At 51.2% G+C, this 23,599-nt stretch overlaps 1 protein-coding gene across 1 annotated transcript; it reads left to right on the top strand.

The window, feature by feature from the left end:
* The first annotated feature begins 10,340 nt into the window (after window positions 1–10,340).
* On the top strand, window positions 10,341–17,411 carry LOC144720831 (uncharacterized). The gene is made up of 2 exons (XM_078597908.1): window positions 10,341–11,448; window positions 17,115–17,411. The coding sequence occupies exons 1-2, from the start codon at window positions 10,476–10,478 to the stop codon at window positions 17,345–17,347; spliced, it is 1,206 nt and encodes a 401-aa protein (XP_078454034.1). The 5' UTR covers window positions 10,341–10,475; the 3' UTR covers window positions 17,348–17,411.
* The last annotated feature ends 6,188 nt before the right edge of the window (window positions 17,412–23,599 follow it).

Genomic DNA, 23,599 nt, shown 5'->3' with positions numbered 1-23,599 from the left:
GGCATGTTGAGTTAATTGAAGTGTCACTGCGGGTACCGATATGCGCCTGAGAAATAAAATGTGGAGTGTTTACATCAACAACAAAAAATGCTAACGGAGAGAAAGGGAGGGGGGGAGAGCAAGGCGTATTTAATTAAAAAATATATACATGTTTTAATTAACGCCTGATACACTATACATGTGAATAAAACGAGGCCCGTACACACCGCAAATGGGTCTCAAGTGTGGCGTTAGGATTTATAAAGCTACGCATCACGTCGCTTTAACGCGTGTCTCAAATCTGCAAGCGAGCGCGTGCGAGCGCGTGCGTGCGCGTGCGTGCGCGTGCGTGCGCGTGCGAGCGCGTGCGTGCGCGTGCGAGCGCGTGCGTGCGCGTGCGTGCGAGTGCGTGCGCGTGCGAGCGCGTGCGTGCGCGTGCGTGCGCGTGCGTGCGCGTGCGTGCGAGTGCGTGCGCGTGCGTGCGCGTGCGAGCGCGTGCGTGCGCGTGCGTGCGCGTGCGTGCGCGTGCGTGCGAGTGCGTGCGCGTGCGTGCGCGTGCGAGCGCGTGCGTGCGCGTGCGTGCGCGTGCGTGCGCAGCCGTAGCTGCTTCTTCTGCGTTGGCATTGGTGTAAACAAGCACAGTTAACAACAACAACAACAAAATACTCAACACATTCAACAATGACACTGTATGGCATTAAAGCAATATATTACATGCGACGTTTCGGGCAACGGACCTTCTTAACAGCACATATTATATAATGCTCTATATCTCTGGCCTTTCTGTGTGCTGTGACACAATTTTAAATGACTCTACCTCTCTGCGTTGAGAAGGGACATTGGCTGATACGCCGCCCATAAACTATGGTGTACTTTTTAAAGTCACAGTGTTATTTACGAATACAGCTATTAATAGCGTTAATTAAACGTATGTGATAGTATTATATTGTTTTATTTAACAGAGTTGTAGTGATTAAATTACAAATTGTGATTTAAACCCAGCAAGTTAACAGGCTACTGGCAAAATAAACACGCATAACTCATACAATGCTCCACACTAGGGCTGAACAATTTGGGGGAAATATTTAATTGCGATTTTTCTGACAGATATTGCGATTACGATTTGATTTGCGATTACATTTTTTTAAGGCAAGCTTCAGTTCAATATTCACTGTGTAATAGATCTAAAACATGTGATGGAGCATTACCACATGATACCATCAAAATATTAACTGCTCTATGTACTCGAATGCAAGGATGAGAACTTAAAAGATTTGAATTGCTTGCAACATGTATTTATTAATTTTTTAAAATTGAAATAGTACAATCAAACATAGAACAATTATTAAGTTAAATAAATAAAATTATAATTATAATACAAACTAAAACAATTCCAACAAGAAAGTAAGAGGACTTTTCAAATCGCAAAAAATCGCAGCCTTTGCGATTTGCTAATCGCATCGTTTCAAATTGCGATTTCGATTTGAAATCGATTAATGGTTCAGCCCTACCCCACACCCTGTACGTGTCGACTTGTGTGCGAGTGTGGGCCGCGGGAGCGGTCGCGTGGCGGTTAGCTCAGCTGCCCGACGACCCCGACGACCCGAGTTCGATTCCCGCTCACAGACACCAACACCACTGACAATTATTTGAACCGGTCCTGTGCCTCCCCTAGGTCGACTCAGCCTTAAATGAGTTCCGTATCCTGCTATGCCATTTGTAAACATTGGTGCTGGCCACCCACCCCCTCGTGTGCCGTGCCGGCCTTAATAAGTGCTCGCGAACAGCAATTGCAACAAACAGGCTGTTAGATTATACGCAGGATCTCAGTTTGTCTCTGCCTGTATGAAGGTAATCGTGGCTTCTTTGTCGATACATTACGTAGGTAAATGATATTGCATTGTGTTATATCGGCATATCATCTGCCTAGCTTTTGGTTATTCCCCATGGCGACGTTCGTGATGATATTGTGTTACGTGCTATGCATGTTCGTGTCGCACGTAGGAACCCCAAATCTCAAAGAGAGAGAGAGAGAGATGGGGCAGCCTTGCCTATAAGGAACGCCGCAGTGGCGAGATGTTAACTACCTCGCCTGGTATGCAGAAGATCGTGGGTTCGATCCCGACCATGACGCCTGCTTTATATTTGGAGTTTGCGTGTCTCTCTCTCTCTCTCCCTGTGGTCGCGTCGGTTTCTCCGGGTTTCTCTCCACATTTAGAAACACGAATTTACAGTGATTTGTCTGGTATGAATTTCCACGCGATAAGCCACTTCGTTGAGCTATGATTTGTGGGCCAAGGTCGCTTCTCAATAAATTGCTATTCCGCTCAGTGGGCATTACCTGGTAAAAAAATATATAAAAATGTAGTTGCTTAGTTTCGTAAATAACCTTTGGCATCGAATCAAGTACGGCTTCACCGGAATTTCTGACGAGGCACTGCGTTTTGAAACCGGTCCAAAGTATGTTCTCGCTACATCAATGGCAGCTTAAGAAGATGCAGGACCTACGGGAGTTGCACACTCTGTGTCTGCTGTACACGTTTCAGTGCGTGTTGTATCGGTGCACGCAAAGCAGAGTCGGAACGAATCTACCTCGCCAACTTTCGTCGCTGACAGTGAACATATATCGTGCGCTGCACTGACGTTTCGGACAATGAGCCTTATTCAGAGCAGATTAGAGGACCACAATTGCATTGTCCGATATTATTGTTTATTTTTTTTATACAGTAACCATACTTCACCACGCTGGTCAGAGCGGGTTTGGTGAGTAGGGAGGGTGGGGATCGAGGGAGGGGATGGGAGGGTCAGATATCACACGCCGCTGATGTTAGCCGTGACAAGTTGTGCGGTGTGCTCACCGTAACAGCGCCCGACGGCGTCATTGCCGTGGTGCTGTGCCGATGCTGTGTTGTACGTATGCACGTTGAACTTCTTTCGCACCCTACTTAGCCAACCGTGTTCATCGGAGGTGCGGCGGGAGGACAACAGACGAGCTCGCGCCGTCCGGCGTCACTGTGTGCACCTAGCCTGGCACAAGCGCCGTGGTGGTTGTCATCACCCCCCCCACCCCCCTGCTCACGCACCACCGATTATCACGGTTGGCTACGTACGGTGCGAAAGAAGTTCAACGTGCATACACACACGGCGGGGAGCCACTCGCTTTGACTCGCTAATTTATATTTAATTCGCTCGTCCGATGTGTTTCTTTGCTTGCAAGAGGAGACACGCTCAAGGTGTAACACGTTGGAGGTTTCCAGCTCGCTGGATGACGAAGTCGTCGTGCGCTCAAAGTGATGGGCGCACAAAGCGAAGCCGCACTCGGAGACAGCTGCCTACCGAGTAGCGCACACAGTACACACACAGTACACAAAGTGCACACACACAGTACACACACACACAGTACACACAGTACACACACACAGTACACACACACAGTACACACACAGTACACACAGTGCACACACACAGTATACACACACACAGTACACACACAGTACACAGTACACAGTACACACACAGTACACACACAGTACACACACACAGTACACACACACAGTACACACAGTACACACACAGTACACACAGTACACACACACAGTACACACACAGTACACACACAGTACACACACACAGTACACACACAGTACACACAGTACACACACAGTACACACAGTACACACAGTACACACACAGTACACACACACAGTACACACACACACAGTACACACAAAGTGCACACAGTACACACACACAGTGCACACACACACACACAGTACACACACACAGTACACACACAGTACACACACAGTACACACAGTATACACACACAGTACACACACACAGTACACACAGTACACACAGTACACACACAGTACACACAGTACACACAGTACACACACACAGTACACACACAGTACACACACAGTACACACACACAGTACACACACAGTACACACAGTACACACACAGTACACACACAGTACACACACACAGTACACACACACACAGTACACACAAAGTGCACACAGTACACACACACAGTACACACAGTACACACACACACAGTACACACACACAGTACACACACAGTACACACACAGTACACACAGTATACACACACAGTACACACACAGTACACACACACAGTACACACAGTACACACACACAGTACACACAGTATACACACACAGTACACACACCCATTACACACACAGTACACACACAGTACACACACATTACACACAGTATACACACACAGTACACACACAGTACACACACACATCATACACACACAGTACACACAGTACACACACACAGTACACACACACAGTGCAGACAGCACACACACACAGTATACACACAGGACACACACAGTGCACACAGTACACACACACAGTACACACACAGTACACACACACAGTACACACACAGTGCACACACAGTACACACACAGTACACACACACAGTGCACACACACAGCACACACACACACACAACGCACACACACAGCGCGCACACACAGTACACACACACAGTGCACACACACAGTGCACACACACAGTACACACACAATATTACCCCACCGCATAGCCGCATAGGAGTGAATTCAAGCCGCATAGCAGAGCGAATTTTGGGGGAGCAATGGGATGACGCATATACAGCGGTGGCGCGGAATCGCACAAACCGAACCGGCGTAACGAGAGTGGAAACGTGGATTAGGTGATGCTGCTGCTGCTGCGTTGGCAGTGGTGCACACTCACACTTCAACAACAACAACAAACTCAACACAATCTTGATTTGAAGCTTTTGTGACTGCAGGGATCCATTCTCTTTGATTCTTTTGGTAAAGTCACGTAGGTAGAAAATAAAAGAAAGCACGACGTTTCGGGTGCGCAACACAAGCGTCCGTCATCCGGTGGGAAAGCATGCTTTGTGTTGCGCCCGAAACGTCGTGATTCATTTTATTTTATACCTACGTGACTTTACCAAAAGAGCTAAAGAGTATAAACTCAACACAGTTAATAACACTGTGGAATCTGTTTTGAAGCTTTCGTGACTACAGAAATCCATACGCTTTGGCTTTTTCGCATAGGATATACATATATATAATCGAGGGCGTATTAGGCAATTGTCCTTCTTTATAGCAATGCCAATTTCTATGTGCTACGATGACGAGTCATTACCCGAAACGTCGGACATATGTTCTCTTCGTTTTAAGTCTCCGGGTAGTCATTGACGAATCCGTGTCGTTTTGTTTGTTTTGGGACGTGGTTGTCCGGTTGAATGCATGAAGGGGTCATCTGAGTGATCTCCTCCAGAGGATAAACTAGCGATTTTCCCGTGCAGCAGGCCACGCATCCCAATATAGGATGACAGAGCTGGGGCAATCCCGGGGTAAGGTGGCTTGCCCTGCCGCTCGTCTGCATTGTTGGCTTCCCGGCACCGCCGTTGCGCCAACTCAACAGACACTCTAATAATGTCACAAATAACGTTCATAGAATCGACGTCATTAATGTTCGGTTGGCGACGCTGGACCGGTAAACGTTCTGCGACCTAACGAGCAGCGCTACGAGGCGACTCATACAGCCAACACCAGCGCGAATGCCGCCTGATGCACGCTCCTCCCGGCACGAGCACAACACAGCTGTCAACACGACTGCTCCTGCAGGCCGACAGCACCAACACCGCCACTCGTTCCAGAGCTGGTATCAATAGAACCACGACCACCACCACCACCAACACTATTCCCAACGCGCTCAAGGACAACGCTGTGTGGCTCACCGCGCCAATACTCAACAACGCTTCCAATGCAACCCGTCGACTCTTGTTAGAAATCATCCTGGGGCATTAGCGTCACCCACCAAAGTTTGCTTCCACGTCGTGTTTTAGCAACGCGAATATATTAACGTCAACACAGCGCGACCGCTCCCAACGCTGCGGCTTATCAACACTGCCCCCTTAAACACGCGCAACTCCTTCTGAGAAGGCGACGGCTCGAGGGGGGGGGGAGGACTTCATCCAGCAGTGGATTGACCATGGTTGCTGATGATCAGCGTGTTGATCGTGCTTTCGGGCTTCACGTAGAAACACGGTTCCACTTGCGGACAGAGTTAATGAATCCACCGTTGACTTTCACTTCGTCTTCATCCCTTGGTGTCCTCCCGTTCAGAGTCGCTGACGTCCTCTCCCCGCGCCTCCGATTAGCACGGTTGGTAACGTACGGCGAGAAGGAAGTTCACCGTACGTATGGAGATCCGCTCAGAGGCTTCCTGAGATGCCAAGCGGTGGAGTGGAAGTTTTGTTTCTCGCAGCTGAGCGCAGTGCAGGGCAGGTCCTCGCGGATCGCGTAACACAGTCGCAGACTGCAGCCGCTGTCATTCCTCCAATTAGGCACATTGCTTTACTCACATACGCTGCATTAAATAACAGATATACAGACAGCGTCAGAGAGACACACACACGCACACACATATATACGAACAAATAAATACGTACAGTGCGTGTTGTTTGCAAACAAAGTTTTTTATCACGGCTGTTATTTCGCTTGTCACGTTTTACGTTTCCGGGGGTTAATTTCCAGTTCGGTAATAATATTAAAAAATTATGATGGATTATTTATCTGCTCGGTGCTTTGGTAACGCGTAAACGTGATGCATGGTGCACGAGCGTTAATGATCACGGCCCGTTTGGATGTCCATCAATCTGCAGCTCCACCAAGCACCCGCCGGGCGCTCTGTGGCCGTGTGTACCTGTGTGTGTACCTGTGTGTGTGTACCTGTGTGTGTGTGTACCTGTGTGTGTGTGTACCTGTGTGTGTGTACCTGTGTGTGTGTGGGGGGGGGAGCGGTGGTGTAGTGGTTAGCGCTACGCTGCGCTGCGATCCTGACGATCCGGGTTCGATTCCCGCTCACGGCCAGCACCAGTGACGAATATCTGAACCGGTCCTGGGCCTCCCCTAGGTCGACTCAGCCTAAAATGAGTACCTGGTTCGATGTGTAAGCATCGTCACTAGGGAGACAAAGGCGGCACGGACGCGGTATTGCCGGCTAACAGCACTTTCTCAAAAAGCCTGTTAAGGCTATACGGCGGATCTTTGTCTTGTGTATGTATCTATATATGTAAGTGTATCGGGAGCGGTAGCGTTGTGGATATTCCGCTGTGACACGAACCGGGCGAAGCGAGTTCGTTTCCAGCTCACGGAAAACCAACACCAGTGACGATTATCCGAACCGGGGCCTCAACTTTGGCACTCGCCCCAACGGTATGGCCGTGACTATACGGGTTGATCTTTGTCTTTTTGTGTGTGGCCAATGTCGTGACTATACGGGTTTATCTTTGTCTTTGTGTGCGTGTGGCCAATGTCGAGGTCTGCCGGCCACGACGAGAGGGCTTCAGCAGAGAGAGAGAGAGAGTGGAGAGAGAAAGAGTACGTGTCGTTTATTTTTCGCTGTTCCTACTCGTCCGTCGAAGTGGTGGTTCACGCTATGTTTTGGTTGGTAGCGCAATCTTCGCGTCACCTTTACCATCACAACGAATCAGCCACACCCATCCCTCTCCCAGTCATCCAGGCGAAATGCGCCGTCGTTAATTCGATGAGTGTCGAAATTAACCAATTTAGTTGTTTTTTTTGCCAAATGCAGTATCAACGAAAATCACAATGGCCGTCATAGAACCTGGGGCTGGACAACCCAAAGCAAAAATAAGAGACTTTTATCTTTTCGAATTCGGTAAAAAAAAACTCAGCTTACGAGACGGTGACGGTGACGAAGCGGATCCTTTAAAAGAGTCGCGATGCTACTCCGCAAAGGCAGGTTTGACGAGCCCTGCCAGAGATCAACAACAATTTGAGTTGTTCGAGTTATAAATGTGCGTGTAAGTATTTGTTACTTTAAATATGAGAATGCGTGGAGTCGATCAACTTTACAGGTGACAATGAGGGCCCTTTTTTACAACGCCAGTTTAAATCGTTCGTTTTGATGGACACTTGAAGACACAATCCGCAGCGCTGTGATTGTGACCACGCAACCCAAACTTTGGACCCAAATAGAAAACCCATGAAGAAAAAGTTCCCCCTATATAGCCTGAACAGACTGTTGGGGCAAGTGCTGTTAGCGAACCCCTATGAAGGTCGGCACGGCACACGAGGGGGTGGGTGGCGAGCAGCACGCCCGGCCGCCTTTGTCTCTCCACACACCGCACCAGGTACTTATTTGAGGCTGAATCGAGGTATGGGAGGCCCTGGTCCGGTTCCGATAATCGTCACTGGTGGTGGTCGTGAGCGGGGATCTAACTCGGGCGGCCAGGTACGTAGCGCAGCGTAGCGCTGACCGCCACACTAACCGCTCCCCCACCCTTAGATACCCATGGGCATGCGCATCCACTCATAGAGACACATAGCCCACTCGTAGAGCTGCGTCGAGACTTAAACGGATATACGAGCGATGCATTAAGGACACAAGGCAGAGGCGTGCGTTTGTGGCCATGCCACGCAAACTATGGACCCGAAAAGTGAAGCAATGCGGTCTGCGCTCCTTCAACAGAGGAGGAGGAACGGCAACACGACACGAACTCTCTCTCTCTATGTCTCTGCTGAAGCCCTCTCGTCGTGGCTTGGCAGACAGACCTCGACATTGAGGCTCATGGGACATCTTGCTGCTCGTTTTGCTGCTGCTGCTACCATCGTAGGCAAGCATATAATTAATCGTTTACCTGTTCGGATTGAGTTTGAACCTCACCGTCATGCGCATCGTCCGATGGACATTTTGGCCGGATATATTTTGGTGGATGATTGCGACTGAGGACGGCGTTTCTCATTCTCCGCACTGTTTGACGCGGGCGCCTGCGTCTCTCTTGCGAATGGACACTCGTCAAGAAGAGACTAAAAGACCCTCAGCTCGATCTAACGCAATAGCATCTATACCATATATATACACATATTACAATAAGCGCTTATGCATGTTGAGTGTGTTTGACCGGTACAATTAACGTCATTCATTATGAGTCCATCGGGACCGTATTTGGCAAAAAAATATTAATAATTAGAATAAAAAATATCCCGCTTCGGTTACGAGGATTTGTTTGTATACAATGAGCGCATTGACCCTCTGAGCTCCCATACGAGTATACATTAAGATGTATATGCCATGTGACACGTGTTATTTAACGAAGTCGTGTGTATAATTGTGTGCGTACACACGAACGTGCGTGCGTATGTATCTTGCAATGCACACTGATTGTTACATTGTACCGCCACTTGATTTTAAAAAAAGTTATTTTTGGCGCTTTTTTGTTCGTGGCGCATAATCACGACTTTAACACCGAATCGCAGCACGTGGATAATGAAAAATGGACATTCCCCGAAACGTCGCATTTTAAATGTGTTTTTTTTCATTCCTTGAAGGGCCACAATGTTATTTGAGGAGCGTATAGAGTTTCTTTTTTATTTTTAAGATGTTTTTTTCACACATTTTACGAATGCGCGCTCTTGTGTAATGGTAATTTATGTCAAGTGTGCCTGTCGGCAATTCCAGTCGAGTACAACGCGTGCCCCTATTCAAATCACAATACGGTGTGTATATATATAATATGTGTGTGTACCACACGGCACCTCGCTGGAGCCCCGTTTCAATTAGGAGCCGAAACCCGTCGCATAAACAACTCCTATCTGTATGTGTGTGTGCGGACGCGCGTGTGTGTACGTGTGTGTGTGTGTACATATGTGTGTGTGCCGAGGCGCGTGTGTGTACATGTGCGTAAGCGTGTGTGTGTGCGTGTGTGTACATGTGTGTAAGCGTGTGTGTGTGCGTGTGTGTACATGTGTGTATGCGCGCGTGTGCGCGTGCGTGCGCGCGTGCGCGTATTGCAGCCTCGCTCCGCGCGGCCCATATAAGAGCACAGAGGCTTGGCACGACTAAGCTGCGGTCGTAGCACGGCGCGAGAGAGAGAGAGGGGGGGGAGGGTTTCGCCGCTGAGTCCTGCGTCCAGGGAGCGAGCGGGCAGAACGGAGCGCGTTCCCTTGCTGAGTCTTCCTCCTCCTGCTACTCCTCGTCATCATCATCATCACCACAGTCCCCCGTGTCCACCACGCCCGCCCAACCCCCCGGTGGGTTTCCCCATCGATGAGCGACGATTTCTGCGATTGGTCACGTGACCCACGGAGGGGGGGGTGGTGGTGGAGGTGGTGGAAGGGGGGGGGCCTGAAACCACGGGGCCCGCTCGAGTTAAATCGCTCGTGTGTTTCCGTCTCATTTCCCCACCTCCACCACCACCACACAGCCTCCTCCTACTCCAAACACCTCCCCCTCCCTTCCTCCTCCCGCTCCACCTTATCATCATCCTCCTCCTCCTCATCCGCCGCGGACGCCACCGTCACCGTCACCACCGCCTCCTCCTCCTCCCTCCTCCTCTTCCTCCTCCTTACGCACCGCGATCGCGCCCTTAGGCAGCGTGACGCGACGGGAAGGCTTCTCGCAACTCAAAATGTCCCACGCATCACCATGTTCGGCCCCGTGAGCACCGCAGCCGCAGCCGCCGCGTTCGCGCAGAGGAGGGCGGTGGAGAGCGGAGGAGGAGGAGGTGGCGGTGAAGGAGGAGGGGGAGACGGCGGCGGCATGGAGTGCGAGGAGCGCGGAGCATACCCAGGCTCTGGCCTCTTCCTCCCGAGCTACCGTGCCTACTACGACCTGGGCGCAGTGCCCTCGCTCCTCCAGCCGCCGGGTGCGCGCCCCGTCCCTTGCCCGTACTCCGCGGTGCCGCAGGCGAGGGACGCGGCCGCCTTCAGGGAGTACGGCCTGCACGAGACGGCTCGACAGTGGCAGCAGCATCATCATCACCAGCAGCAGCAGCATCAGCAGATTCATCATCATCATCAACAACAGCAGCAGCAGCAGCAGCGTCGATACGTGAGCGATGAATTCGTGTTGCAGCAGCAGCAGCAGTTGCTACAGCAGCAGCAGCCACCTCCCGGGCCGCATTCTGCGCACAGCAGCAGCAACAGCAGCAGCAGCATCAGCATCGAGGCGGCGTACGGGACTCATGGCGGAGGAGTCGTGTCGCTGGCCCCGAGCTGCAGCCCGTCTGCCGGTGGGGTTTTCGGCGCAGCAGCAGCAGCCGCCGCGCTGCAGATCGGGAGGAACGGAATCCTCCCGCAAGGGTTCGACCGCTTCTTCGAGTCCGCCTACATCGGCAGCGGAGGCAGCAATAGCAGCAGCAGTAGCAGCAGCAGCGGCGGCGGCGATGACCCCAACAACAAAGCCGAGGCTGCTACGAGCGGTAGCCTGCTGCTCCGGCAGCAACTGCAGCAAGAGGAGCAGGAGCCGGGGTGCGTCAATCCCCTGCAGCAGCAGCAGCGGCTGCGGCGAGGGCAGCGCGCAGCCGCCAAGGAAGATCGCGACAGCGGCGCGGAGTCTGGGAGTGCGGCGTCGTCACCGGCCGCAACCCGCGGAGCCGAGTCGAGGGCGGTAGGGTCCGGTACGTGCTGTGTCTCTGTGTGTGTGTGTGTGCACGTGGTGTGTGTGTGTGTGCACGTGGTGTGTGTGTGTGTACGTGCTGTGTGTGTGTACGTGGTGTGTGTGTGCACGTGGTGTGTGTGTGTGTGCACGTGCTGTGTGTGTGTGTGCACGTGCTGTGTGTGTGTGTGTGCACGTGGTGTGTGTGTGTGCAAGTGTGTGTGTGTGGGGAGCGGTAGTGTAGCGGTTAGCGCGCTGCGCTATGAACCTGGCGACACGAGTTCGATTCCCGCTCACGGCCAACACCAGTGACGATTATCTGAACCGGTCCCGGCCTCCCCTAGGTCGACTCAGCCTCAAATGAGTACCTGGTGAGGTGTGTAAACATCGTCACTGGGGAGACAAAGGCGGTCGGGCGTGGTGCTGGCCACCCACCCCCTCGTGTACCGTTCTGGCCTTCATAGGTGCTCGCTAACAGCACTTGCCCCTACAGTCTGTTAAGGCTATACGGGGGATCTTTGTGTGTCTGTGTGTGTGTACGTGGTGTGTGTGTGTCTGTGTGTGTGTGTGTGCACGTGGTGTGTCTGTGTGTGTGCACGTGGTGTGTCTGTGTGTGTGCACGTGCTGTGTGTGTGTGCACGTGCTGTGTGTGTGTGCACGTGGTGTGTGTGTGCACGTGGTGTGTGTGTGCACGTGGTGTGTGTGTGTGTGCACGTGTGTGTGTGCACGTGGTGTGTGTGTGTGCACGTGGTATGTGTGTGTGTGTCTGTGTGTGTGTGCACGTGGTATGTGTGTGTGTGTCTGTGTGTGTGTGTGCACGTGGTGTGTGTGTGTGTGCACGTAGCCTGTGTACGTGGCGTGTGTGTACGTGCTGTGTACGTGGCGTGTGCGCGTCGTGTGTGTAAGTGTGGGCCCTCTACTTGGGAGAGACCCTCGGGGGGCTGTGGGTGGGGTGGGGGGCGTCTCCACCCCCCCCCACCACAGTGATGCCTCACGCTGGCCCACTCTGTGTAGAAGGCACATTTATAAGCTTATAACACTTTTACGACCCGGTTTCTTTTTAATGTAGCTTGTAGGCGCCGCGTGGGTCATTGATATAGTGAGTTGAATACTGTAATTTCAAAAGCTTAATACTGCTATTCATCACTTTACGAGGAAACATTTAACTATTCATAACGCGCGGATAGCAGCTCATAAAGTGTATCGTGATGATATCCCATCCGCGGGTTTCGACAACAAACCAGAGGCCCCTCGCTATTGTATTTACGCATGTGCGCATGCGTGCACTGTGCGTGTACTGTGCGTGTACTGTGTGTGTACTGTGTGTGTACTGTGTGTGTGTACTGTGAGTACTGTGTGTGCACTGTGCGTGTACTGTGTGTATACTGTGTGCAGGGGGGAGCGGTAGTGCAGCGGTTAGCGCACTGCACATCAAACCCGGCGACCCGAGTTCGATTCCCGTTCACGGGCCAACGCCAGCGACGATTCTTTATCTGAAACTGGTCTGGTGCAGTGTGCAAAACATCGACACTTAGGGAGACAAAGGCGGTCGGGCGTGGCGCTGGCCATTTGCCACCAACCCCATCGTGTACCGTTCCGTCCTTCATAGGTGCTCGCTAACAGCACTTGCCCCTGCAGACTGTTGAGGCTATACGGGCGGGTCTTTGTCTTTGTTGTTGTTATTGTTGTTGTTTGTACCGTTCCGGTCTCCACAGGTGCTACTCGCTAACAACACTTGCGCCCCAACAATCGGGGATATCTTTGCCGGTCGGGTGTGTATCGTAGCGAGTTGTCGATAGCCCATTCGTAGCGTTGTTGTTGTTGTTTCTAAAAACGTCGTGGGGACATTCGCTATGCGCGCCGCGCGCAAAGGCGACACAGTTTGCCGGCAACGACGACCAAGCAATCGTCGACGAGGACGAAAGGGGAGTCAAGAGAAGGCATCGCAGACTGAGAAATAAAGAGAGAGAGAGAGAGGACGCTTAGGCAGCACTCGGCGCGTGCAGGAAAGAAGACTCGACTGAATCTCGAAACAATTTTAAAAATATATTTGACCAGGTGAGATCCCACTGGTTAGCCGTGTAGCTCGTTTTGCAGAAGCGGCCTGCGCTGTCGCAAATGATAGATCACACGAAGTGGCTCGTCACGTGGAAATGTGTAGCAGCAGACGAATACTCCGAAACGCACCTTCATTCTCAATGTGGATGAACAGACAGGAGGCCCTCCCGGAGAAAATTCCACGCGATTACGAGGAGAGAGAGAGAGAGACGCAGACTCTAAATATACAGCAGGCGTCAAGGTCGAGATCGAACCCACGACCTCTTGAATACCAAGCGAGGGAGTTAACATCTCGCGGCGCCCTTAGAGTGAGAAGAACACCCCCAGTGAAGAACTCCTGCATTGGTATCAACGAATCGAGAGCGATAACGGAAGTCAACAGAAGGAGGGAGAGAGAAGACCTGGAATGGACGCATTCGACAAAGGCGCCGTGTGATGAATATTAAGGAAGGGCATTCCAGTGGGATAATTGGCAGAGATAACGAGAGAGAGTGCCGACGATTGGCATGTTGGGAGGAGCTGACGGGTCGTTTTGTGGGAATGAAGAGGAGGGCAGGGAGAGAGAGAGCAGTGAATGGTGGTGGTGGTGGTAGCTAAGGATGCGTCGTGATCGCAGAGCAGCAGGGAAGATTGAGTCCCTTGTGCGTCTCACTTCGTAGGGCCCCGTGTATGTATGGAGAAGTCGCACACGTTCTCACGCGCGCGTGTGAGCGAGCGCGTGTATGTGGAGGTCGACTCAGCCTCAAATGAGTGCCTGGTGCGGTGTGTAAACATCAACACAGGGGGGGAGACAAAGGCGGCCGGGCTTGTGTGGTGCTGGTCACACACCCCCAAGTGTGCCCTGGCAGCCTTCATATGTACTCGCTCACAGCACTTGCCCCAACAGTATATTAAGGCTATACGGATAATCTTTTTCGTATGGTCGACTCACCCATAATGAGTACCTGGTGCGGTGTGTAAATATCAGTACTGGGGGAGACAAAGGCGGCCGAGCGTGACAGGTACTGCCCCCCCCCCCCTCGTGTGCTATGCCGGCCTTCATATGTGCTACTCGCTCACAACACTTGCCCCAGAAGTATGTAAAGGCTACGGGGGAGGGGGGTCCTTGTGATTAGGGCCACGTGTTATCGTGGCGTTGCGATGCCATTTTATTGGTTGGCGTGGGGACCGTGACGGCAGACGGTGCACAAAGACAAACAACAACAACAACAACAACAAACTCCACGGGAACATTCGAAAATAGCACCACCCCCCCCCCCCCTCGTATGTTGATATACGCGATGGACGACGTTTCGGGGGGATGCCCCGTGTTCGTAGCAGAGAGATAGTTTACACGCCTAAGAATGTCGGGAACATTCTAACAGCGACTACTGGTGTCGGAATTACGCAGTGACGGATCGGTCAAAAACGCAGTCGCCGCGGTGATTGGGCCGCGTTTTTAGCAAAGTGAATCCCGGCTGAACACCCGTCATGTTAGGGGACGCTGCGGAGGCGATATGTTAACTACCTCGCCTGGAATACAGGGAGGCGTGGGTTCGATATCGACCCTGACAGTAATCTGTCTCCCCGTGGTCGCGTGGATTTTTCTCCAGGTCCCCCCCCCCACACACAACATTTAGAATCAACACGCGTTTCGAGTATTTGACGACTGCTAGACATGTCCACGTGATAAGCCACTTCATTGAGCTATCATTTGTGGCCAGGTCGCTTCCAAAAACAACAGAGATGTATAGCTCAGTGGGGGCATTACCTGGTGAAAATAAAAAAGGGGTTAGTTTGGTAAACTGAACGGGGTTACGTCTCGCGCGTTATCCCCACTCGCGCAGCGGCGATGCGTGGCAACTCTTTGTTTTGCGGAGGAACGAGTGAGGAGGGGGGGGGTCTTCGTGCCTTCAGTGTATACGTGGACACACGGACATCCACACACGTGGTTTGTATCAGTGTGCTATGAAGAAGGGGGCGTTGCCAAAGCCTGCGGCATTTTGTCTCTGTTTTTGTGTTTAGGGCAGTCGTTACTGACAATTGTGTCGAGTGTGTTGTTGTTGTTGTTGTTATCATGTGTGTTTGTGCACCACTGACAACGCAGTACACGTGTAGTGCAACATGTATGCGTGTCACCTACACACACACATATTACTCATGACTATTGTATACGCTTGTAAAGTATTCTTTATAAATACACAGCCTCTAAGAGATCGTTGAGGCGAGTCCTAGCGTACACCTGTGAAGGCCGGCACGGCACACGATGGGATGGGTGGCCAACGCCTCGCCCGGCCGCCTTTGTCTCCCCAGTGCAGATAGCAACACACCGCACCAGGTACCCATGTAAGGGTGAGTCGACCTATGGGAGGCCCAGGTTCGGTGCCACTGTCATTGGTTGTGAGCCGAAAACGAACCCCGGCTCGCTGGGTTGAAAGCGCAGTGTGCTGGCCTCGAAATACACAGACAAAGACCTCCCGTATAGCCTTAACAGACTGTCGGGGCAAGTGCTGATAGCGAGCACCTACACACGTACACATGAAGCAGGTTGACCACAGTTAAGTTCGTATTACACAGCCGTAACATTCAACTCGTGTCAACAACGTTAAAGGCGATTAAACAGTTTACCAAATGCACGTCAACAGCTCTGAGCGTTGCGCGGTGTTCAACGAGTCCGCGTATTCGTGAAAGGTGTTGCCCGCAGTCCCCTAGGTCGACTCAGCCTCAAACGGCTCCACGTGGTGTCCTCGGTGCGTGAACATTCATCATCGGCGTGGTGTTGGCGTTGGTCGCCCGCTTCGTGTCGCGTCGGCCTGCATCGGGGCGCGGCTTACTTCACTGAGAGCACCTGACCCCAACAGTGTGCTCAGGCTATATGGGTTTTTTTTCGATTTAAAGCTTTCGTGACTGCAGGGATTCATCTTCTTGGTTCTTTCGGTAAAGTCACGTAGAATGTAAATAATAAAATAATAAAATAACACAAATAAAACATAATAAAAAATAGAATAAAATAAAATAATTATTTTATTATGTTTTTTTTTTATTATTTCCATTCTACGTGACTTTACCGAAAGAACCCAGAAGATATACGGGGGTTCTTTGTAGTATTACATCGCATGTCTGTGCCTCTCTGCATGTACGCGCGCTAGTTGTAGCGGTTAGTGCGCTGTGCTACGACCAACACCCAGTGGCGATTATCTGAACCGGTTCTGGGCCTTCCCTAGGTCGACTCAGCTTTAAATGAGTACCTGGTGCGATGTGTAAACATCGACACTGTGGAGACAAAGGCGACCGGGCGTGGTGCTGGCCACCCACCCCCTCGTGTGCCGTGCCGGCCTTTATAGGTGCTCGCTAATAGCACTTGCCCCTACAGTCTGTTGAGGCTATACGGGGGAGCTTTGTCTTTGTGGGTGTATCCGGTAGTGTAGCCGGGGGTGGTGTTGGCCACCCACCCCCTCGTGTGCCACAACAGTCTGATGTACGTACTACGTTGAATTTCTCTCGCACCGTACGTAGCCAAACGTGTTAATCGGAGGTGCGGGGGGAAGGACAACGAACTTAAACACAAGAAGGCTACAACGGGGATATGTATTGTTGTTGTTGTTGTTCTCCCCAATGTATGTTGTCTCCGCATCTCTCTCGTCGGTCCAGGCGCTCATCGGCCGCGCAAGAAGCGCTGTCCCTACACCAAGTACCAGATCCGCGAGCTCGAGCGAGAGTTCTTCTTCAGCGTCTACATCAACAAGGAGAAGCGGCTGCAGCTCTCGCGCCTACTCAACCTCACCGACCGACAGGTCAAGATCTGGTTCCAGAACCGTCGAATGAAGGAAAAGAAGCTGAACAGGGATCGCATGCAGTACTTTGCGCCAAACCCGCTCCTATGACCCCCCCCCAAAAAAAAAAAAATAACCCAAACAAACAAAAAAAACTCCTTCGAAAAAGTTTAGTGTTTTTTTAAACAACGGTTTCATTAACAACTTCGTTTAACTCACGGTCGCGAAGTACTTCAATTATACGTCGCCTGCTCCCACATGAACGCTTACTTGAATTAATTGATTACTTCCGGAAATCGTTCGCACGGAGCAGGCGATTCGATAGTTTATGGACCGCGGCGTTGTTTACCTACACAAATATATATATATATATAAATAAAAAGGCCTCCATGCAAAATGTTAATTGATTTAAAGTAGCGAATTATTTTGATTTGGAGCTTTCGTGACTGCAGGAATTACTCTTTGGTTCTTTCGGTAAAGTCACGTAGAAAGATAATAATAATTAAATAATTGCGTACGACGTCTCCATTGCAACACAAGCAATCATCATCAGGTACAAATGAAAGAGAAAACAAACCTAGTAAACTTAGAAATATAATGTAATACAACACAGAGAGGCGGCTAACATAACAGTCAACGCCCTACCTGGTTAATTACGTTCTTCCAAAAATTGCTAAATTTGAGAGAGAGACAAAACACAGACACGGAGACACACAGACAGACACAAGCAGAGAGAGAGAACACAGAGACACAGAGAGATAGAGACTCACACAGAGACACAGAGAGAGACACACATGTGACTTTACCGAAAGAACCAAAGAGTAGCAAATTAATTGATTAATGTATGCAGATTTTGATACAGGCAATCGTTGTCACCGTACGTGTGCAAAATTTGGACAACAGGAATCAGACTAACTATTGATTACAAGATTTGACAACGACACCACAGGAATAAAGTTAAGTAAAACCGTTGAAAAAGATTGGAAAAGGAGGCTCGCGCGCGTTTCAAATGGTGGGATGTGCATGGCGAACACTTCTTAGAATTCGTCCTCCAGCGACGAGGCGTCGGACGAGCTGGCGACGATGGTTTAGTGACAGCAGCAGAAGCTGTTACGCGTGCACGCATCCAAACGTACACATGTACACATACACACGCACACATGCACACATCCAAACGTACACATGCACACATCCAAACGTACACATGCACACATACACACGTACACATGCACACCCAAACGTACACATGCACGCATCCAAACGTACACATGCACACACGCACGCACGCACACACGAACATCAGGGAGGCAAAGGTCACCCCCCCGTATCGCCATGAAGAGACTGTTGGGGACAAGTGCCCGGTCACTACAGCGAGCACCTGTTGATGGGGAGGTGGTCGGGTGGTGGACGGCACCACCACCTCACGCCCGGCCGCCTTTGCCTTCCCCAGTGGGTGATGTTTACACACTGCACCGGGCACTCGTTCTCAATGGTTTTAGCCGACCTAATGGAGGCCCAGGACGCGTTCAGATAATCATCGCTGATGCTGGCCATGAACGGGAATTGAACTCGGGTTCGCCGCGTTCGTTACCCCGTGCGCTAACCACTACAGCTACTGCTCCCCACACAAAGACAAATATCACCCGTATAGCTTGTAGCAGACTGTTGGGGCAAGTGGTGTTTGCGAGCACCTATGAAGTCCGGCAAGGAACACGAAGGGGTGGGTGGCCAGCACCATGCCCGGCCGCCTTTGTCTCCCCAGTGGCGATGTTTACACATCGCACCAGGTATTTATTTGAGGCTGGGTCGACCTAGGGAAGGCCCAGGGCCGGTTCAAATAATCGTCACTGGTGTCGAACCCAGGTCGCCAGGTTCGTAGCGCTGCGCGCTAACCGCTTCACTACCGCTCCACACACAAAGACAAAGATCCCCCGTATAGCCTTAACAGACTGTAGGGGCAAGTGCTGTTAGCGAGCACCTATGAAGGCCGGAACGGTACACGAGGGGGTGGGTGGCCAGCACCACGCCCGACCGCCTTTGTCTCCCTAGCGGCGATGTTTACACACCGCACCAGGTACTCGTTTGAGACTGAGTCGACCTAGGGGAGGCCCAGGACCGGTTCAGATAATCGTCACTGGTGTTTGCCGTGAGCGGGAATCGAACTCGGGTCGCCAAGTTCGTAGCGCTGCGCGCTAACCGCTTCACTACCGCTCCCCACACACGCACACGTTCACGTGCGCATGTGCGTGCATACATTGGAGTGAATTGAACTTCTACACTGCATGGATTGCCGCCAGAGTGGCGTGACGGTTAGCACACTGGACCTGTAATCCAGAGGATAGCTGATTGAGATTCGATCTCCCGGGGCGGCAGGCTCCTTCACACCCCCCCCTCCCCCTCTGTCCACCCAAAGCAGTTTAAATGGTTAGGCAGCGGATAGTCGATAAGCTGCAGGTCGCGTGCGGTGAAGTGAAGTTGTGGGCACTCCCAACTCTTGGCCAGCGTGCGAGTGTAGGCCAGAGGGCAGCCTTCAGCGATGATGGTTGCCGATGATCTCCGTGGGTGCTCGGGCTCTCGCTGGCAGCAGTTGCGGGGTTGCGCCTCTGCGCGTGTTGTGTTTTGCGCACAGATGCAGCGGCTCCCTTCTCTGGCTTTAATACTGTTATCACTATTTGTTGAGAACGCTGAATGTACACACAGATAAAGCCACCCGCCCCCACCCCTGCATAGGCTTCTGACTGACTGCTGGGGCAAGTGCTGTTGGCAAAACACTGTTAATGTCCGCAGGGCACACGAGAGGGGTGAGTCGCTCACAACACCCCGACCCGGCCGCCTTTGTCTCCCCGCTCCCCCCGCCCCTCCCCCCTCCAGTGCTGATGTTTTAACCACCACAGCAGGTTCTACATCTCTGAGGCTGAGTCGACCTTGGGCCCGGGACGCGGTTCGCATGTTTGTCGTGAGTGGCAATCAACTCGCGTCTCCGATGTCGTGGCCCCAGCGCGCTTAGCCACGTTGCGCATGTTTTTGATGTACAGGGTGTTTCAAAAAGATTGACCCCATTTGAAATCGCTATATCTCTGAAATTGGGTTTGAAACACCCTGTACTGTACAGTGTACGGTGTAATTGTTCGGTGATATCTTGTGTGCGTGTGTAGGTGGGTGTGGGGGGGGAAGCGGTTGTGTAGCAGCTAGCTCACGCCCCCAACATCAGCACGAGGTCCAGGGCTTCCCCTAGGTCGACTCAGCCTCAAATGAGTATCTGGCGCTCGGGTGACAAGGGCTGCGATCGTGTGCTGTGCCGTTCCGGCCAATCGTAGGTTATACTCGCTAACAGCATTTGCCCCAACAGTCTGTGAAAGCTCTAGGGGTTGGGGTGGAATGTGGATCTTTTTCCTTGTGTGTGTGTGTGTTTTGGGGGCTATTGGAAGCACGGTGTCGCAGGGAGGTATGTGTGTGTGTGTGCGCGGTGACGTTTAAAGGAACCACGCAGGGCGCAGCTCTTTCGCAGCGAGTCTCGGGGTGCTAAAAGCTGGCGGACTGACCGCTGAGTCGTGTTGCTAGCGGAATTTGCTGCAAAATAAAAATCCACGCATACATATATATATACACATATTTCCAGAAACCAGGATGATATTCTGTATACTGGGTGAATGAAATGTGATTGACGGGTTTTGTAGAACACGTGTTTTGCTATAATAATGGCAGGTGTCATGCTGCGTGTTATGGTTTCGTGTTGTCGCGGGCATGCTGTTAAGCTCTACACAAACAAATGCATTTTTGTACGCGCACATAATAATCATACACATATATATAACGATACGGTTATTAAGCACTCGTGATATAACGTTAAAACCCATCAAGCCATAATAATACTGTAATGTTTAAATTTTATTTGAATATCCAGCAGTTATCTTGTTACCACGTGTGTAAGAATACGCCACAATTAATGGGGGGATATACATATATACATACTTGACGTCGGTATGTTTATTTTTTATTTTAATAACAATGTATATATTCCATTAACATTCTATAAACTAGTATTATTGCAATAGTGAGGTTCGTATACAACAAACACACACACGAAGACAATTTTAATCGCAAAGGTTCGCTTTGTCACATGATTGTAATAATATATTAAAACTCGTTATTATCTCATCGTCAATCAGATCATTATTATAATACGTATTTTATTAATAGAGGGCTGCTTCCCACCACCTGCACCATAACCCACCATACCACCACCGAGCAATTGTTGAGTGCAAAAAACCAAAGTTACCGATTAACACAACAACGGCAGTTAGCGGGGCGATGACGTCACGCCACTGAGGTCACGTGTCTGCTGATATTTACATTATCCACAATATCGGGTTTTTGGAGTTAGATCGCGTCGATATAAATGCGTCGTTAGACGACCCGATACAGCCAGTCTATAATTGATAGATGTTGCGGATTTTACTCCCCAACACACCTGAATCGGCACATTTTGTTGTACGTGACGAACCGCTCACTAATTGGCGGTGCGTTGAGTGGGCGGCGGGTTTAACGACACATTAATATAATAATAGGTTTTTTCCCCTTTTTTCTGGCAACAAAACTGAAACCTTTTTTCAAACAATCATGTTTACATGTTTACATGGTGCGTTGTCTTTGAGTTGTGCGCCTTTTGGCGTCATCTGGTCTAACACCGTATGAGACTAGGCTCTAAGGAAAGCTGTCTCTGGTGTGGACCAATCAATTTCAAGGACAATGCACGCATTAATAGTGTTTCTTGTTTGCATCCTGACCGCAGGTATTGTGGTGAATGTAAACATGATTCATTGTAAAAAGGTTTCAGCTTTGTTGCCAGAAAAAAGGGGAAAAAACCTATTATTATATTTTGGTACTGGCAAAGGAGGCCTCGTGATGACACATTCATATATTTACGCGATCTAACCCAACAGCTTCTATTATGGATAACATTGGTCACGTAAGCCTACTACGTGTTAAACAGCTATTTATATTGTTTCGTTTGATGCACACACAAACACACGCAGGTGAATAAATGTGTAATTGTAACGCTTCTGTGGTGGTGTGTGTGTGCGTGTCGCCATGTGTGTGTGTGTGCGTGTCGCCCTGTGTGTGTGTGTGCGTGTCGCCATGTGTGTGTGTGCGCGTGTCGCCCTGTGTGTGTGTGTGCGTGTCGCCCTGTGTGTGTGTGTCGCCCTGTGTGTGTGTGTGCGTGTCGCCCTGTGTGTGTGTGTCGCCCTGTGTGTGTGTGTGCGTGTCGCCCTGTGTGTGTGTGTCGCCCTGTGTGTGTGTGCGTGTCGCCATGCGTGTGTGTGTGCGTGTCGCCCTGTGTGTGTGTGTCGCCCTGTGTGTGTGTGTGCGTGTCGCCATGTGTGTGTGTGTCGCCCTGTGTGTGTGTGTGCGTGTCGCCCTGTGTGTGTGTGTGCGTGTCGCCCTGTGTGTGTGTGTGTGCGTGTCGCCCTGTGTGTGTGTGCGTGTCGCCCTGTGTGTGTGTGTCGCCCTGTGTGTGTGTGTGCGTGTCGCCCTGTGTGTGTGTGCGTGTCGCCATGTGTGTGTGTGTGCGTGTCGCCCTGTGTGTGTGTGTGCGTGTCGCCCTGTGTGTGTGTGTGCGTGTCGCCCTGTGTGTGTGTGCGTGTCGCCCTGTGTGTGTGTGTCGCCCTGTGTGTGTGTGTGTGCGTGTCGCCCTGTGTGTGTGTGTGTGTCGCCCTGTGTGTGTGTGTGCGTGTCGCCCTGTGTGTGTGCGCGTGTGTAAGCGCGCGTGGGGAGCGGTGGCGCAGTGGTTAAGCGCGCCGCGCTACGCATCCGGCGATCGCAAGTTCCGTCTCCCGCTCACGGCCACCAACACCGTCGATGATTAATGATCTGACCCCCCCCCCCGACCACCTCGAGTTGACTCAACCTCAAATGAGCACGTGCCTGGCGGGGTGTGCGAAGCCATCGCCATGGGGAGACAAAGACAGCCGGGGCGAGGCGCTGGCCACCCACCCCCTCGTGTAGGCCTCCACTTGCCCCCAAAATGTGTGTTTCAGGCTGTGAAGGTGTGTCTTTATCTTCGTGTGTGTGTGTCTGTCCCTTCCTTGACTCGTGTCCCACGTGGCACGGAGTGCGCGCGAGAGGAGGTCACGGTGCCGAGACGAAAACGCAACGTTGTCTCCACGTCGCGATGGTGAAGTACGGGGGATTAGGCGTGGTAGGTACGAGCCGGCCAGACACATCCATTCGTATTCATCGTTCCGATCATTTGCGCGATTTACGAGCGCAATAAATGTGATAAACAGAGGTTTATTCTATACGAAAACACGCCGTGGCTCTTGAATTAGTACCTCTCGTAAGGGACTTTACCAAATATTTGTA

Source organism: Lampetra planeri, chromosome 1, assembly GCF_965212315.1.
Source record: "Lampetra planeri chromosome 1, kcLamPlan1.2.h2, whole genome shotgun sequence".
NCBI lineage: Eukaryota > Metazoa > Chordata > Hyperoartia > Petromyzontiformes > Petromyzontidae > Lampetra > Lampetra planeri.
The sequence above is the reverse complement of the archived record's forward strand: the minus strand, read 5'-3'. Positions and strand labels throughout refer to the sequence as shown.

Excerpts from the sequence above, each read along its gene's own strand:
- LOC144720831 (XM_078597908.1), top strand. The coding sequence starts at position 10,476 with ATGTTCGGCCCCGTGAGCACCGCAGCCGCAGCCGCCGCGTTCGCGCAG. Across the intron at positions 11,449-17,114 it reads GTCGAGGGCGGTAGGGTCCG|GCGCTCATCGGCCGCGCAAG; the intron begins GTACGTGCTGTG and ends TCGTCGGTCCAG.